The sequence below is a fragment of the Siniperca chuatsi genome, linkage group LG4, assembly GCF_020085105.1.
Source record: "Siniperca chuatsi isolate FFG_IHB_CAS linkage group LG4, ASM2008510v1, whole genome shotgun sequence".
Lineage (NCBI taxonomy): Eukaryota > Metazoa > Chordata > Actinopteri > Centrarchiformes > Sinipercidae > Siniperca > Siniperca chuatsi.
In genome coordinates this window covers 20,392,700-20,411,846 of record NC_058045.1, presented here as the reverse complement: position 1 = coordinate 20,411,846, position 19,147 = coordinate 20,392,700, and the positions used below count along the sequence as shown (strand labels likewise).

The following is a 19,147-nucleotide window of genomic DNA, read 5'->3' as shown; positions in this document are numbered from 1 at the left end:
TCAAAGATCAAAGAAGAGGAGATCCATCTGAGTTGATTTTATGACACGTTTTAGCTAATTTGCAGGGGGGAACTTTAAATGCCCTGTAAAACGTGTTCCACAGCATGCAAGACCACCCCATTAAGTCTGATATTCCACATTAACATTAAGGAAATCTGACTTAGAACTGTGAACGTTGCTGGAAGGGAATGTGTGTTTTTGAATGGTGAGTGAATTTTAAAAATCCACATGAAATGAATCTGAAATGTAGTCTACTTCAAAAACAGCTGCACAGGAACCAAAACAAAAGCAGAACACCATAAATTTATTGTGGAAAAAAAGCAACATTGGAGGAAAAGTCTATTCTGGCATATTTTTCATCTTTATATTACAAAAAGGAGAAAAGGCTACAAATCTCGATAATTTATACAAATACAACAACTTTCAAAAATAAATCTTTAATTTAGTAAACCCTCTGTGAACAAGTTTCTGCAACAACCCACCGCCTGAGATCCCTGAGCAGAGACACAGAGTGAAACGCTTTTTTTTTTTTTTTTTTTTACATCTTCACTCAAGTGTTTGTTCATAAACACTTTATATAAACAGGAGAAATGAGCACGCTGTTTGACTATGGGGAGTGTGAGGTGTGGGGCAGGAATGAATGTGAACTGTGATTATCTTACTGAACATATCAGTAGTGACCATCACAGTCAAAAATAGTGTTGACACCATTGTGACTGCAACAAGTGACATATATTTACATATTTTATCCTCCATTGTAGGTGTTGCTCTGTATTTATATTTATCTGGGGCCACTCAACTGTATTCGAATATCATTTCCGCTAACTTCCTCATTTTACATGTAAAAACACAGTGCCAGCTGGTTCTGTTGCTAAGGTAACATAAAGCAATTAACTTACAATGTATAAACTAAGGACACAGATAGTTTAGGAGGTTTGTGGCCAATAACAAATGATCACAAATAATGTACATATTCTTACTTCTGGGAAGGTGCCATTTCACTTACTGTATGCTTACAACAACAACAAACAAACAAACAGATGTTAATTACACAGGATATATACAAAATGAGACCTTAAGACAAGTTTTGACAATATGGGAAATACTTCATGTAACGAACCAAACTTGCTCAGTATCTGAGCTTCCACTTTAAGTCTGGCTACTTTTTTGCTGCATGATTTTTTGTATACTATACACACTGTAGGTATATATTAGGATTCATTTATACAAACACAACAAAATTAGTTTTATTCCAACAAAAACACAGGCATTAAGACATTTCCCTCAAACGTGCTATGTCTGTGCATTGTCCTGTGATGAAAAGGTGTCCATCGGCATAGCTTTTTTTATTTGGTTAGAAAAACTCCTTCATCTGTTTCGGCTCTGTACACTCATTTGTAAAAGCTTCAGGCATGTGGGGAGGAGGTGTAACCAAAACTACAGTACCTGCCTCTTTGTTGTCTGTGACTTCCACTAGAAGGTAGCTTAATCTTTCCATTTACAGCTTCTCACTGCTGTCGATGAACAAGTTACCATGGTGACTTGGCTTTTTTGCTAGAGCAGACCAAGAAGCAGTAGTGGTAAAAATGCCACATGTATGCTACTGTTAACTGCTAAATAATAGTCACACCTTTTATTATAAGGCATCACATGTGAAAGGAGTCCCATTTTTCTTTGCTTTTGAGTTTTCTTGCCAAAACATACTGCATTTGGCAAATCCCAGCCTTCATGGAGCTTTTAGAGGCTACTGTTGTGCTGTGATGGCTACCAAATTAAATTCCCTTTTTCAAGTTTTCCCCAAATATCAGGACATCTGCTAAAAATGGTTTGCAATGATGGTGCTAATTTTCATGTCTTCATTAAGTGTGTGTAATCTTATCAAAACAACAGCAAAACAAAGTGACCCACTGAGGATGTGAATGTAGATTTTAGTGATTTATACTTGATTTACATGATTGATTTGGTGATTTTGGGTGGTATGCAATTCTTCATATTGCCTTATTTTCTTCATTATCAAGATGGGCCATCTGATCAAACCAAGAACTTCAGTAAACGATGATGGAAAATACCCTCAGTGCAAAGCTCTGGGATTCTTTTCTCTCTTTTATATTTTATCTCACACTGCTCGGGGACAAATTTCATGGCTTTGAACTACAATTGCTTATTTAAAAAACCCTAATTCATCACAAATGTTGAAGGATGTACCTATGGTGTCACTTCAAGTTCATGTGCTCTAGTTATAAAGAAAGAAACAGAAAAAAAGACATGGTTCCTGTGAGAGCACTAATTTTGAAGAAAGTTTGAAAGAGTCCAAATACCATGTAGCTCCTGCCAAACTGTGAGCAATGCTTCTGAGGAAAGCTGCTAGCCTGAGGTGCATGCAGAGCTCAGGAGTCATTAGGAGGGCTGTGCGGCACAGTCATGGCCTCTCTGAGCAAACATCCTCCCTGAGTCTCTTCCATCTCTCCTGGATGAGAAGAGCGAATGAGGGGCGTGCAGGCCGTCCTTTCCCCCAGATCTGGCGTACAGATGGCAGGTAGGTGGGCGGAGTGAGCTCAGGGGCTCGTGGTCCTCAGGCCCTGTTTCTCCATGATGTTCCACAGCTTACGCAAGTTGGACTGGGTGATGGTGTCATCCGGTTTCAGCTGAAGGGCTCGGAGGTAATTGGCTTCAGCTTCTTGCAACTTCCCGTTGAGGTGGAGGATCGCTCCCAGGTTCATCAAGGCTGCAGGATACTGAAACCAAAAAAGAGATCTTAGTCATTTTAGGACGAGATCAGTTTCATACTAAGTACACCTCGGGGCAGCTTAAAGATTTGTTCCAAAGATACACTGTCTTTTCTGTCCAAGAATAGCAACACAAGACTCTACCCTGTTATTGAGAAGTAGGTACAATGAGTATAAGCAGTGATTCAGCTGCTGAGACATAGCAAGAGTGAGGTAACATAACCGTTATATACACACCACCAATGGTGCTTAATTTAATGAAAAATTCAAATTTTACAACATCAGAGGCCATGAGTGGATGTTTGGTGAGATGAATAATGCAAATGAAGTCTATCTATTCACACTTTGGGGGTTTGCATAATTTAACAAGGAATGGAATTTGACCAGAAATGTTTCATATCACTGAGCCACATTTAAAAAATTGTTGTCTGAGCAACTCCAAACAGACAAAAACTTTGAACAGATGTTATTTCTGAAAGTTAGAGCTATAAAACATAGTAATAAGTATCTTATTACAAAACCGAGGAAAATGTCAGAGTGAGTGAACACAAAGTTATAGAATACAAAATTATTTTGTCCTTTTAAGTAAAACAGTCACTTTAAAAGAACATTTGGTATTCTTGTGAGGCTACACAGCAGACCCTAACATGCTATTGGTTCCTGTTCCTATTAGATCAGCCAGACTGTGTTTGGAGTTTGGTAACCATGCTGCTTTGTGTGTCCCTGTGTCTTGTCTGTGGCCCCAGATGTCAGAGGGAGTAACCACCACTTTGAAGTGGGTCTAGATGAATATACTGTATATTCCTGCTGGTGCCAAGGGGCAAAATCATCATCAGCGCGATGGGCGGGAGAGTCATGACGACATAAGTACAGGAAAAGTGTCCGGGGTGCAATCATGGTAAGACTGTGAAGTATCCAGGCCAAGGGAGGGGCCACATCTGATCTCCATTTTAGTTTGAAGTGTGGAAAAGATGTCTAATCCTGTAGCGAAGCTACCGTTTTACTGCTTGAGACTATTGTAATTTATGTAATTGTAACTCCTAGGAAACAAGGAATGTTCAAATAAAACAGTCTTAGCAAAATGGCCAATCATATGCTTTTACTACACTGTTTGTGACTTTTTCCCTATAATTATCACCTCATACATCATTGTCACGTAGAATGGCACATGATTATGGCATCTCGACATTTACTGATGTATTGTACCACAAGCCTTAATTTCTTTCTCATGGCCGGTTAACTAATCAAGAGTAATTCTCAGGGCAACACTCTTTGAATGAGAGAATAGTGTTTTTCTATAAACGAAAGAAATCTGTGGAATTTTATGAGAAATGTGTGACAATGTGAACCATTCACAACAACAGCAGTGCTACAGACAAACATAAAGAGTATACTAAAAATATAATAGCACATTAAAAAAGCTTAATAAAGGACATAAAAAGCCCTCTTTGTGTACTGCATGGCTTATAAATAAAAATGTTGATCCAATTCAGTTAATGGACATGTCTTTATAAAAAATTTAATTATACAATAAATAAACACCTAACAAACTCTGAAATGCAAATTATGTTCTTGAACACAAGGGCAAGCAACCACAGGTGAGTATTTGATCCAAAACACTTGCAATACATGTATTATAGTGATACAAGTTCATACTTTGCATATTAAAGGTTTAGCTATCCATACATTGAGAGGTTACCAAACACAACCACTCTCAGATTGTATGGCCATTTATCTTGCTTTGTCCACACTGTGCTGTAGGTTGTGTGAACTGCCCTCCTTTGCTAGACTGTTCCACCCTTGTCTAGTACACTCACAAAACTCTCAAAACATCTTGCTGTTTTTCCAATGGCAGAGTTGGATGAGTGATTCTCCATGCATAAGGATTTCAATGGGAACAATATGTCCAATAGTGCCGCTTTTCTCATAGGGAGAATAAAATTGATGAATAAATCAAAGAGACTCTGGAATAATCCTAGGAGTCACTTCTTCCCTCAACACTACAGATGCCTTGGCCAAAATAAAGGCTGGCATGACCAATACTTCGACTGTTGCTTACTGACTCCAAAATGTGCAGCATTAAAGTTACTAGATACAAATTCTCTACACTCACTGCATATTGTGCAATTACATTAATCCCCTAGCAAAACAAAGATTTCTCTCTGTGTTTCAATTATTGCTCACAGGAGCAGCCACAGGTCTTGACTTTAATGGTCAGGGTAATTCTGAGGCTGTTTGCACTATAAATTACCTTCACCAATTTGACCCACCATTTGGGCGCTGGGGGATCAATTTGCAAGTTAGGGATTTTTACTACTTAGAATAATGCTAGCCAAAATATAACTGTTTATACATATGGACATAGTTGAAAGTGACAGTGAAGGGGCCACACAGAAATACTGTATCCACAACATGTAGGTGACAAGTAGGTGTATATTGGCAAATTAGTGTTACTGGCATTTTGTGGAGTTGATGGGGATCCAGTGTTAAGTGAATTGCAATTATCCCTTAGCCTCAGTCAAGGGCTTAGGTTTGGTTTCAGAAAGACAGGCACATTATGATTAATTTATTACAACCACTTTAATCATAATAAATTATGATTAAATTGGTTGTTTTGATTGATAGTTTAATTATGATTAAATTAAACTATCATGCTTTTCATAATAATGTTAGTAAGTAAACCAAAAACTAAAAAAAGTCCACATATAAAATTTCCCAATAATCACCTATAATTTTCTTGATTGAGACTTAATACTTTTTGATAGATATCATTATGTTATATAAACAATGCAAACTACCATTTCCATTATCTTTGATGATCAGTTCCAGTGTCTTTTAAGGAGAATTATCTGTAAAGAAAAACAGCCAAATTGTTTTGTTTTTTTTTTTACCAGAAAATGCAGAGGAGTTGAGGTATCTTCCTCACAAGCTGCATGCGGCCCCAACAATCACCACCAAAAAGGTACAACAGCTTGTATGTTGCCTGAGGGGCAAAATCCGGGGCAAAAAAAGTCTGCTATTCACTTGCTACTGCTTGTAAAGCTTTAATGATATGAATGCACGGTAATAACTCAAGGCAACTAAGATGAAGGAGGGAACAAAGATTTAACATTTTGATCAACTTCGAGCTTCTCGCATCTGGATTCTGACTGTCGGACAATAAGTGGACACAGTTTAGTGGTCTGTTAGTGACTAAATCAAACTGAAACTGCATAAGTTGAGGGGGACAAAAACAGGATTTTGAAAAGTGAGGCATGTCTACCCCAATCCTTGGCCTCAGTCTGTTTCCACAAGGTCAGCCAGTTCATAAGGTAACATGACTCAGAATAAATGGAGTCTTTGGAGTCACTAATGAAAGAATGACAAAGGTCAGCTAATACCGTGCTGGCCATGGGGAGAAACACCTACTGAACATCTAATCGCATGTGTGGATTTGATTGCTGGCAAATGTACACAGAAATGTTTCAGTGACAATTCAAGTTTCTTGTATCATTCTCTTTAGACCATGGCAATATAATGAATTTGTGTTCTCACATAATACAGTGGATTAAAAGTTCTGAAAAAGATGACACAGGTTGTAGTAAAGGCCACTGGGTTTAGCCAGAGTAAAAAAACAAAGTCTGTCATGAAAACAGTAGGTTTTAGATGGATGAGGGGTTAGTGAAGAACAATTCTGAAATGAGTTTTGAAGATAGAAATTGAAAACCTTTGTCCAGTCACTGGAGAGACCAATCTAGGTGGAAAGTGTATGAGAAGCTGACCTAAACAGACAAAACCCAATATTCGTACTGAAAACCTTCAGATAGCTTCCAGGATAGATACTGATGAGTGGCGTAACATAAGAAGCGCTCCTGGGTAGAAAATCAACAGACTCCTGGTTTTCCTCTCAGTGCAGCTGCAGCAGAGACTCAAAAGATTTTTTTCGTTCTGTACATTCAGAACTTATCAATTCCTGAGTTTAGTTTCCTTCCTGCACTCTCCTAAGTAGGCTCCCACCTTTCCTCCTCTACTTCGTATAGCTAAGACGGTTGTGATTTATACCCCAACTCCTGCATTCTTCCTCACCCTTGCAACACTTGCAACACCCTGCAAAATGTTCCCTTGTCAAAAGCTTTCATTTTTTCCTAATTTCCTGCTGCTCTGTAACCTCTCTGCCTCCCTACCCTTCCCAAAACTGGCATGTAGCAGCAGAGGCACGGCCAGATGTGGAGCATATTAGCCTAGACCGTAAAGCAACATGTGCTATAAAGACTGTGAGAGTTAAAAGTAAAGCTAGGTTGGGGCATGACCTGACCATAATGACTTCAGATAGGCATTTAGGTAAAGAATGTCTACATGGAAGGGGAAACTTTCAAAGGACAGATGTCGTAGGGTGCAGAGATCGACCAAAGCAAACCAAGCATCCGATAGGATTTAGCTCGTCTAGATAGAGGGAATTGTAGGACTAAGGGACTAAATCCTTTCAATGGAGGGAATTGTCCTCTCTCACTCAGAGCTAGTAAACATATGTGCTTAATATAAAACACCAGTGTCTTTGGAGAGTGAAGAGTCAAGTCGCAGTAAAGCATGAAATGACAAATGAAGATGGACAGGGTACATGGCTTAAGTCAAGTAGCATAGGAAAGAACAAAGGATAATGGTAAAGAAGATGCAAAAATTATAATTGTGCCTCAGCTGTAAGCAATACAAATGGCAAAAGGCATCCAAGCAATAGTTGGGGCAGAAATGTGCCTCTGTGTTTACATGTGGACATCAAATGCATGTTTGTACAATTACATATGCCAAGAAACAGTCATGTGAAAATTACCCAGATCTGGCCCTGAAATAGAACTGTAAGGAACGCTAACATCCTCAGCACAATTTTACAGAAGTGCATATCCATCAGGGGGTGGCACAGCTGTGGTCTTCTCAATGGTCAACCCTGTCTCCTCACAATAACTCCCAGGGTCTGAAGGCTTAAAGTTGGGTGAACTGTTGTGTGCATGGGAGTGTGAATCATGGTGTTAAGACAAATGAAAACTGTACTCCAAGATGGTGCACATTCATTTCATTGAAAGTTGCTCATCCAGTTTCTCTGCCTGTTTTGCCTCTGCGTTCTGCGTTCTGCCCACTGCACATGTATCTTGGTGTTTCCCTGTCCTGTAGACTTTATGTCACAGACATAAAGTCTTTCTAGGCTCTGGTAAAGTTTTACAAAAATAAAACTCTTTATGGTTTAAAATGTCATAATACAAAGAGTTGTAGTTGCTCGAGGTGATACAGATGTCTTTAAAATGGTGGTCTATGGGGAAAATGCTTTTTGGTCGCACATTTTGGTCGACATTTTTGTTGCAGTCCTTCGGCCATTGCTGAAATAGGTGGCAAGGCGAGGTAGCATCATTTGGTGTGATGGCCATGCTCTCATCAGAATACTACTGTGTGAATACGTTTGTTGTCTGTGCCAGCAACAGTGTTAGCCCAGACTGGTGACCTAAGTGTGCCCTGCCTCTCACCCATTGCAAGCTGGATAGGGTCCAGCTCCCATGATCCTTAAAGGGATAAGCAGGTAAAGAAAATGAATGGATGAACAACTATCAGAAAATCCAGTATCTTTTGTTGTTGGACAAAACATATAAATCTTCCTAGAAAAAAAACAAGCTTGATTAGTCTCAAGGTGAGGTCCAATTTTTCAGCAAAAGGTGGTACATGCTACTCAACACAACACACACAAAAAAATGTAACCTTCCACCACAAAAGATGCATTTTGTATATTTCTGATGCTTGATTCTGCTCTTACGCTGCGTTCACACATGCAGATAAAATGTAGCATGCAGTCTTTGGCCTCTCATGAATCTGTAGCTCTGTGGGTATGTGAGCACATTATCCACATACTCTTCTCCGACTGGACAGTCGTTTTCTGATGTAGCCGCTGTACTACACATGAGTAAGTAGTTCATTTCCTGTTTGTTTCCCGAGTACAGAATACCTTTGCTTTCTGTCTTTTTTTAATGCGGTATGCATTGCTGAAACTGTTAAATTACAACAATGACGCCCAAGTGGGCAAGACTGATCGGCACTGGGGTCCTGTATCTGCCCTGGAAGCAATCCGCTCTCCACTAGTGGAGCAGAGTAGTAAACAACTCTGTGCTTCCACTTCTGTGGACATTAAAATGAGCACGACTGGCTCTCACCTGGTTGTCGCTCGCATTGCGTCAGAGGACATGTACATAAAATTGAGCATTTCTCAACTTTCCCCACTGGGTACTTTTTTAAATCTTTCCAGCTCAAAAGGTGGCGCCAGGCTACAACACCAGATCGCAGTCCCAGCTTTGAGTCCGTATCTGTGAACCGTGGCCAATTAACCCTCAGGGTGTCTTATAAGGGCCAGTGGAGCCTGTCATGCTGCCATTTATGAACTAAAAGCTTACAGTCCATATGCTAACAGTGCTGCCCACTGCTTATTTTTTATCTGACAGGTCACTGTAGTGATCTGTAAGTGAAACAGTATCTACTTAGCTTGTTTATGTGTTCCATTGTGGCTTAAAATGTTTCTGTGAGCTTGGCCATGTTTACTACCAATGAGTCATACCATATCATGTCAAAAATCCACACTGTCCCTTTAAGATTGTCTTTGGTTAACTCCAAAGTTAGAAGTTCTGCAAACTTCTACAGTACAGAGAAAAAAGTGAGCAGTGATTAGATGTGAGGGTGTCTTCGCAGCACGAAGAGGAGTTTGTGCTACTTCCAAAAGAGAAGTCAAGGAAACATTCCCACAATTCACCTTAAACTGTATGGTTCTATTACATTATTTATGTATGTGTTTAAACTGAAGCAATGAGAAAAAATAGTTTTCTTACCTTATTAAATTAGATGTTAAAAATACACAATTCTTTGGCAAAAGTTAATCGCTACATCGACACTGAGAACAACAAAGGGAATAGGAGCTCAATTTCATGGTCTCTGTGGAAATCTTAAAATTCATCCTTTTGTTATATTCAAGTTTTGTTTGTCTTTTTGTTTGTCATTGTTTGTTTATATTATACCGGGGTTTGTGTGTTTGCAGAACCAAACTTTATTGTCTATATAACATTGTCCAGATATATTTTGATCATTAATCCTGGACTGATTTCTTCTAATCAAGACACAGGAACAAACAGGGTGACCACATTCCAAACATATTTTGCTCCCTCTGCAGCCCTCTCTTAAACAACTCTACCCCTCCTGCCAAAGCTCTCAAAGAATGGACCCCATTCCTTTTCAAGATGTCAAAGTCTCCTGACAGAGTGTTATTATCATTATTCTTTTCAATCTACTTACCCTGGCCCATCCTTTGAAGTTGGGTGATGGATACAACACAAACAAACCTCTGAGCTTAGTAAAAAGCTAGCCCTCATCCACTGACAATGAAGGCCGTTGTGACGAGGCAGACCAGGCAGTAATAATATTGGAAAGCCACCCAGACTGTGATTGCACAGTGTCCATCAGGGTAAACAGTAATGGGGATGATTAGCTAGTTGTACTCACATTGGGTCTCAGGCTTGCTGCTTGTCCGTAATACTTCTCGGCTGCCTCATTTAGGCTGGCTTGTCTGCAAAGGGAAAACAGAGAGGCAATCATTACTCATCTTTATTGCTCCTGGCTTCGGATGAGGCCTTGAACCATGCGTGTTTACTGGCACTCAGGGGTCACTGAGAAAATAACAGAAGGAAACAGCATGAGGGATGAGAAAAGCCGATCCAATCGCCTTTAGGTTTCTCGTTCGATAGCATCTTTCATGCGATAACATCTGTGCTGAGCAGTGCACAGCAAGCACTTTCTGCTTTAATTGAACCTTGAGGTCAGGACATTTGGCTTATTGGGTACTTGAAGAAAACTCATCAACAAACCAAGGCCGATCAGGAATATTCACCATACTTTTCTGTTTACAGCTGGAGGGGGAGATTGTGTTTTGACATGCTGGATGGATACTGAGACACTGAAAGAATGCAAACAGTTTGGAAACACAAAGTCAAATAATCATACTGTCATAACAACCAGGACAGCAGAGTAGATGGCACAGATGCACCAAAACATGCTGTATATGCCACACTGCGACAAAAAGAATTTTTGGGGCAGATGGCTAGTCGGCAGGACTCCCTGGAACCAGAAATATTTACTTCTTGAGGACATAAAACCTGCAGTCAAGACAGGAGTGTCCTATATTATGCTTTTTATCTCCTTTCATAATCTACTGCTCTGCTACTGTTATATGCAAACCTGTGGCTCCTCTGTAACAAGACACTTCCTTAATACTCTGGTATCTCAGAAATCACCTTTATGGTCCACAGCTGCATGCTTTTCCCTGATGGAAATAATTGTCTCATTGCAAACAATTTAACTTTGACGAAGTCAAGGACAGAGTCCATTTAGGCTGTCGCAGTGTATTAAGGGATCATCATCCATATGGTTCCAGATAAAAGGCAAAGCTTTTATTTTAGGATTACCAGATCCGTGGCCTAAGTAAAACACATATTATTTGTGTTTGGTTTGAAAGACACCAAGTGTCTTAAGTGTTGTCACTTTTGTTTTATTCTTCACTAATCAGTGATCAGATGTTAAGCAGGTATGCTGTTTACCATGTTCACCATCTTAGCTTAGCGTGTTAGCACGCTAACATTAGCTAATTAGCACTAAACACAAAGTGCAACTAAGGCTGATGTAAATGTCATTAGTTGAACCAAAGTATTGGACAAATTGACATTTTGACCTGATGACTGACATAGATGGAAAGTGAATAGATTACTAATATCATTACAATTTATCCCGCAGGGTGCAAGAATGTGTGTACAACATTTCATGGCAAACCGTCCAGTAATTGTCTAGACATTTTATTTAAAACCATAAATGTCAACCTCATGGTGGAACTAGAGGAAAAGTCAGGGGATGACCAAAGTAAGTAGAAATCATCCTCTGGGAACCATGAAAGTTAGCTCAAACTTTTATGGTAATCTTTCAGATAGTTATTGAGATATTTCAGTCTGTGACCAAAGTGGTTGACCAACCGACATTGCGATCCCTAGAGTCAGAAGTTATCTTACATGTTACCCAGAAGATATACAGAAGAAAATGCCACTGCTGTTTATTTTTTTAGTACAACTGCATTTTTCCAGCTCTGTTCTAAAGAAGAATTTTACATTCCAAAGGCGATCCAGACACCAACTTTAGTTGCTGAATTTGACCTGAGATTATAAATGTGGGTTTTACATCCAACCACAACCATATGTTTGTTTGCCAGCATAATATTTAGAAAGCACAACCTTCTGAGAAAGAAAATGCACAAATCTAATTCCATAATATCATTATCACATTTATAAACACATTATCAGAGGAGAACTGGAGAGCTGCCACACCATGACCAAAGGAGCAGCAGGACCTCCTAGGGCTGTCTGACTGTGGGTTCTGAGAACGCAGAAGACAATGGTGGCCAAGTATGTAAAACCACTGCCTGGGTTTAAACCAGAGGAAGAGTCAGTGTGAGACTACAAGAGCACAGGGATAAAGAGAAGTAGAGGGATGGGAAAATGGAGTATGAATGAATGAAAAACAATCCCTGGAGGAAAACAAATTCTTGACCATATTTCAAATCAGTATCTCAGCCACTGATCTTTTTACCCTAACATCGTATTGTCTAGAGATGGTTTATTAACCCCAGACTTGCACAAATCACAGCCTTGACAGTATTGTCTATAACTGTGACATTGTTGGATACTAATGACTGAATGAACAAATTGCATTTTCAACATCATCCAGATATTTGTGCTTAAACCGCAGCTGTCCCATCTGTCTCAAGCACAGAATTACATTTTTTTAGTGTAAGATTCTCTCTGGTAGAAAGCTACACTGAACACAGACATCTTCCCTAAGGGTAGCACTGTATGTGCAGCACACCTAATGTAACTTAACTTACCATTTTGTCCTTTAATTACCATTATAAGGTTATCAATTTAAACCAATTTATACACTTTTTGGAAATTGAGACAGCTAAATACACAAAATTGGCATACCTAACATCATTATATGCTAATAATATACAAAGTAATCTTTTAGATATAGTGTATTATATTATTATATAAGACACGTGGTTTCAATGAGAATCTATAAGGTGAACTATAATGTGCACAGTGTAATTTATATTAAACATATATATATACATATTAAAGGGAAAAGCATGCCATTAACCAACCTTTCTTGTTCTACATTCACACTATAAACAAGTGTTAGTTTGAACCTCAACCCCCACACAAGAATTGTTCAAAGGAGGCAGAAAGAAATTATTAGTTTGAAGGCAAAATGGTCAAACACCAAGGGCCCAAGAGGGCAATAAAAGACATTTGCGCATCTGAGAGCGTCTACCCCTCCTTTTAATCTCTTCCCTTCCCCCGTGTAGATTCACTTGTGTCCCCACCAACCGAGGGCCTTTCCACGTCTGCGTCCAAGACAAACACATAAAGAACTTGAGCTGTGGAGGAGTGAGACCCCATGCCAAGCAGGCGGAAAAAAGTTCAGCCCGAGCACTGCTTGAAGCTCTCTTTAGCTGCCAGGGGTCTGGACCCTTGAAGAGGCTCTTGAAACTGAAAGCTGTTGGTGGTGAAGATCCTGTGTGACCAGAATGATGGGGGAAGAGCTATGCATAAAGCAGCTGGGTAAAAATCTTACAAAGAGCTGTGTAGCAATGCTGTACTCTTGGGTAAAGCAGCTTTACCAAACCCTGGTGATTTAAGTGATGGCTTAATGGTAAATGGTCCTTAAAGGAATAGTTAGACATTTTAGGAAACTCTTGCCAAAAGTTAGATGAGAAGATTGATACCACTCTCGTGACTGTACGCTAAATATGAAGCTACAGCCAGCAGCAGGTTAGCCTAGCTCAGCATAAAGACTGGAAACAGGGGGAAACAGCTACCTGGCTCTGTCCAAATGTACAAAATCCACCTCCCAGCACCTCTAAATCTCACTAATTAACAAGTTATATCTCATTTGTTTAAACTATACCAAAACTGTGAAGTGTAAAAATGACACATTTGGTTTTACAGGCAGGGGATTAATGCTGCATTCACCCAATATCAGTAGAATGGGAAGAACAAGAACATCCTCAGTTATTCCCACTTTGGAGTGTTCACACAATATTCCAATAATTCCATCATTTACATGGCCTAACTTAGTTGTGTTTTGTTGTGTTATGAATTTGGAGCAGTTTGTCAACAAGTAAAACCTGATAAAAACAGTGTATAACTCCTGTTAAATTAGTTGAGTTGATTGTATCAGTGTAATATTGGATTTTATTTAGATGTTACTGCTATGGTGGCTTTGCAGCCATTTCACCACAGGTTTGTTGACGCCTCTGTAGTTCTTTTCACTACATGGGCAAATATGGTCACAGTCAGAAACTCCTGATTTCTCCAACTTGGAATTACAACTAGAGGGCTGGCAGTTTTTCTGACTTTGACTCTGAGAGTGGTATTGATTTTTTTGGAATAAACATATTTCCCAAAATGTCAAACTATTCCTTCAAAGATAACCATTTCCTTTCAGCAGTTAGCTGTAATTTAAAAAGCCACGATACCCGTGATGTGTTTAAAGACGGAAATCTCTACACTGGGTCATAGTGTATAATTTTGTAGGTTTATTCAGTCAGTGGGGCAGCATACTGTATGTTGGCACATGGCTGTATTTTCAAATTTCCTCTCATGGCCTGTGTTCAGAAACACAACAGCTTGTGGGCTGATAAAGCTTTGCCGCTCTGGCTCCTCAGCTGAACTGAGTATTGATTTGGAAGCAGACTTTCAAGTATGAGCCAGGGCCAGCAGAGAAAGAGTGAGACAGAGTGGGAGAGAGGTACAGAGAGAGTGAAAGAGAGCATATGAAGATACATAGCTGCACAGCACGCTAAGACAAACCAGCAGCTCTCTGGCTGGCAGTGCAGTGAGAGAAGAGGATTACAGAGTACAGAAAAGTTAATCACACTGGCTGAGGAGTAGTGTAAGCTCCTGGATAAACCATGCAGACAGAAGACCTCCCTCTCTCATACACAGCCTCCTTTCTACTCAGCCATGGAAAAGTGTGGCCCACCCATCTCATCTTCAAAGAATGAAGTATATTCAGTTTCTTTGTGCATGTGCTGGGGCTACAGAAATCATCAAATATAAAAAAAAAAAAACAAAAAACCCCCAGAATCATTCCAATCAAACACTCACCTGAGCATGTGGGCTGCACTGAAGACCACATCAAACTCCCCGCTGTCGAGGCGTGCGGCTTTCTCTGCCATCTCCGCCGCTTCCAGCAGCCGCGACTCTTCCAACAAAAACTGACCTGGCAGGGCAGGAGAGAACAGCACCGCTATTAAAACGCTGAGGGATCCCCACAGAGGCACACAGTCTGCAAGTGTTGCCTTTGGCCCTGGTAGAGGGACAGCCTGGTCTGCCCCTGAAATAATATGCTGAAACACTAGATATGAGTGCAACATACCATCACTCTTTGGCCATGTCTCAGACCCATTTGTTCACATTAGCCAACCTTGATAGATCTGTTTCTTTCTGATGAAAATGTTTCTCGCAGGAGGTTTGTGTCTTATTACGGGTGCGGCTGCGTTGGCAGTCAACCTCTGTGGACCAGCCGAATGAGATGAGATTGTGGAAGCCTGACAAGGCCATGAACCAAGGGTGGACCCCTTAGTAAGGGCCAGGTTTAGAGAGTAATTAATACCCTGTTGACTTTGGTTAGCCCCACTACTGTACCAGGATGCTAAACCACTATGTGAACCTAAGCATGTTTTCCTTGATAACTGTGGATGAAACTGAAGCTGTGAGTACAGGCCTGAGGTGAGAGGCAGATGTAAAGTGAGACTTCAGACCATGAATGTGTAAAATAGCTCCAGGTTACAACCTGTGCAGTTATGGAGGGTTTATGACATTTCAAAGCAAATCAATGAGTAATAAAGGAAAGACAGTCACTGCATCAATAAATGCCAGTGCCCTGCTATATTTTTTAATATTTCAAATAGATGGTCTGTGTGTACAGACTTTGATACCATAATTCCTGTTCATCATGTGACAGCGTGACTTTTAAGGGAATATTGGAAATCTAGTTATGATCACAAAACTTGGCCACTTCCAGAACAATGGGAAACTCAAGCTTTGGGGTTTGTGTGCTCATTTACATTCAGTAACTATAAAAAACAAACTCAAATGAGGAATATCCAGCAGTACACAGCACCATTTTGTGTTTGCTTTTGTGCAAACATATGAATCTGTGAACAACTAGCACCTAGCCCTGATCAGAATAAGGTACTGTAAAATGGATGGTTTGTGTCTGAGCCAATAGGAAATCAGAGTTTGCATAATGTGGACGCTCCACCTTTAATCATTTATCAGTTGCATGTCTATCTATTTTCTGTTCTTTGCCTCTGCAATGACACTCTATCCTTGTGTGGATCAATACAGTTCATCTTACATTAAACAGAGTTCTTAACCTTTAAAAGTTGACAATTTCAACATAGAGTACTTAAAAAAAAGAAATGCAATAATCCACTATTAACTAACTAATCGCTTTAAATGTCACATACAAGCTGGTGCAATGATAACGAGCGGACACATCAGTTCATCATAAAATGCTGTTTCAGGCAGACAAGGCTTTACAGACTTTTAAAGGAAGGAAGTAATTAACTTGTCAGTTTATTCAAAATCAATCTTACAATGACAGTAATTAAATCTAAGAGGCAACGCTGCTTTAAGTCATGTGTGAGTCACGAGGAAATAATGTAAGGCAAGAGAGATGCTGAAATTGTCACGTTCAATATTTCCATCAAATCAAAGAGAACAATCTGAGGAAACCATCCTCCATTCAATAACCACGTACAGACTGACACCATGGTTGATTGAAGGAAGACATGGCAAAGCGGTCAGCCAACACTGTTCTCCAAACAACCTGCCAAGGTGTGTAAGTTCCTGCCTTTGTGCACACAAGTGCAGCATGTATGTGTTAAATTGCCACATTAAATGTTTGAGGATGTAAGAATAAAGTCAGAATATGTCAAATGAAAAGCTAAACCCCCCCCCCAAAATCTATGCTTACCATAATGCATGTAACAGTTGCCTTTTGTGGGATCGAGTTGGATGGCCTTCAGGAAGTACCTCTCCGCTTCTGTTTTCTGCCCCTGAGTGAGAGGGATTAAACAGTGTCATTATTGTTTCAACTGCTCCTAAAAACTACTCATTATAAAAACACTACACTCAGCTCAAGGGCCAAAATACCTTTGTGTATACCTAATGTCGCTCTCCAAACCGCAGACCTACTTTAACAATAAATCTCAATATATCGACATGAAACACACAGACCACGAGTGTTATTCTTTCAAGCTCATGTGTCGTCCTGTCAAAGTACACATTGTCATGCTTGGCACAGTGGAGCAGACAGGGCAAAGGCTCATTCATTACACACTTTTATCTGTGCAAATAACACTTCCAGAGCATAACCGCAGATTGCCAGTGTGTGTGGCCCGAATGCTATGAAACAAGACAGAGAGCAGTGGATGGAAATGGAGCAGAAGGGTGGAAAGAAGAGGAGAGGAAAGAGACAGAAATGGTGAGCATGATCATGTATTTAAAGGGATCTTTAGGTTCACATAAGCACACACAGGTGCATGGCACACACACACTAAGATTTTCATCTGTGTGTATCAGTGCTGTTCCAGCCTTTAGACAGATGAAAAAATCCGTACTGGGAGGGTGAGCATAGCATGATGAGGAGAAGCATCACTGAAGCCCCCTGGACCTCAAGAACTCCCTCAGGTCCGTTAAACTGTGACACGTAACCAATCACAGCTGAAACAGAACAGAGCAGCTGGCCAATAGAAGTGCCAGCTGGGACTTTGACACATCCCTGCTCTCAGTTGGTCACCAGATGCCATCTGATCAACAATTAACAATGTGCACTCATCTATAAAAGCTGATGTTTTAGCATTAAAAATGTAGTGTGTTCCATTAAAAGATAATGCCTTTGCATGAATAATAACATATTGTTAAATTGGAGTTGTACTAAGTCTATAAAGGCTTGAGGTAAAATGCCAAAGCATCAGAAAAGATGAAGGAGGATTAAATAAAGATTGCATAAGCCAGGAAAAATATTGTATATGAACTCAGAGTGAAATACAGCAAATTACTTCAGTTTAGTCAAAAAGAAGAATGGGCTCAAATCCAATGAGTACAGTGTAGCATTAATGACTGTATACTTAGTCAAGCGTATACATTTTCAGTGAGCTGTAGATTCAATAAATACAGAATTTTCTAATGTAAATATCGGAGTGGGGTTTCCCTTGATGCTGCGGAAAATCAAGCCTGTGCTAAGTATATGTTTAATAAAGTTGATGGTGTCCGAGTAATGATCACAGTTCCTAGTCTGAAAAGCATCTCTGTGTATTTTTATATACGTATTAACAGATGTAGGAATGTGTATGTTTGAGGGCCAGCTGGTTTATAATAACAGAGGTCTACGTCTGTTTGTTAAACCTCAGAATTAAGCAGTGACATTTGGATTATGACATATCTAAGTATAATAATGGATACCATGCCCAGAGCAAGCTATATAACAGTTAGGAGTTAGGACCTCAAAAAAGTAACAAGTTCCTCTTTACAATTTTTCATGACTCATCTTAAAAGAAATGTCATTACAGTTCTTATCAATCCCTAGAGAGTCAATTTGTTACATGGCTTGTTATATTACTTCACTGTTGAACACCCTTAAACTGGCAACTGCACTCTCTTTCATCTTCACATTTCTGGATTATAACTCAATTGGCTCACCTGTATGTCTCTATGAATAATCATGAAACCCAACCAGCACTGATGCACACTTTTCTTGATATCGTTTTTCTCTGCAAAGTCAAAATCAACCAACCCAATATGAGTGAACTAGTGAACTACTCCACAGCTTATCAGCTAAGGTTTGACCAACACTGCTTAGGACACGGAGAGAAACGTTAGTGTTTTTCTTTATTCAACATTTTTTGTTCAGGGAAGGTTTGTGTTAAAGTTCTGTTACCCAAACCTTTGCTGCTTCAAGTTTCGGGCTTGGATCAGGATCCGGCTTGGTTACTGTCAAATATAATTTATCAGAAATGTCTTTCTTTCTCTCTCTGACTGTGCCAATCTTCAACATCCATATGTTTCATGTGCTGCAAGAAGATATGCATTGCCCACTGGGAAGAGGGAAGAAGAGAACAACCAATGTGTTGCACATGCCTGGCAAGCTAACATACAGCAATGAAAGGGTCTTAAAGATGCAGGTAAAGGTCAGGTTCAGGTCTCAGTTTCAGCACTGTGCAAAACTGCAAACAAGACTAAGAGTCTACAGCCATGCTAGCAGCTCTGTGATGCTTTAGGCACAGCTGTGCTTTGAGCTAAATGCTAACA

At 39.8% G+C, this 19,147-nt stretch overlaps 1 protein-coding gene across 1 annotated transcript in view; it reads right to left on the bottom strand.

Moving 5' to 3' along the window:
* Positions 1-283: 283 nt before the first annotated feature.
* The window catches only part of tmtc2b (transmembrane O-mannosyltransferase targeting cadherins 2b), a 94,554-nt gene continuing 75,690 nt past the window's right edge, over positions 284-19,147 (bottom strand). The window contains exons 9-12 of the mRNA XM_044193730.1: positions 16,812-16,893; positions 14,936-15,050; positions 10,230-10,293; positions 284-2,735 (exon numbers count right to left, since the gene is read on the bottom strand). Coding sequence (XP_044049665.1) covers positions 2,556-2,735; positions 10,230-10,293; positions 14,936-15,050; positions 16,812-16,893 — 441 coding nt within the window. The 3' untranslated portion in view covers positions 284-2,555. The remainder of the gene's footprint in view (positions 2,736-10,229; positions 10,294-14,935; positions 15,051-16,811; positions 16,894-19,147) is intronic.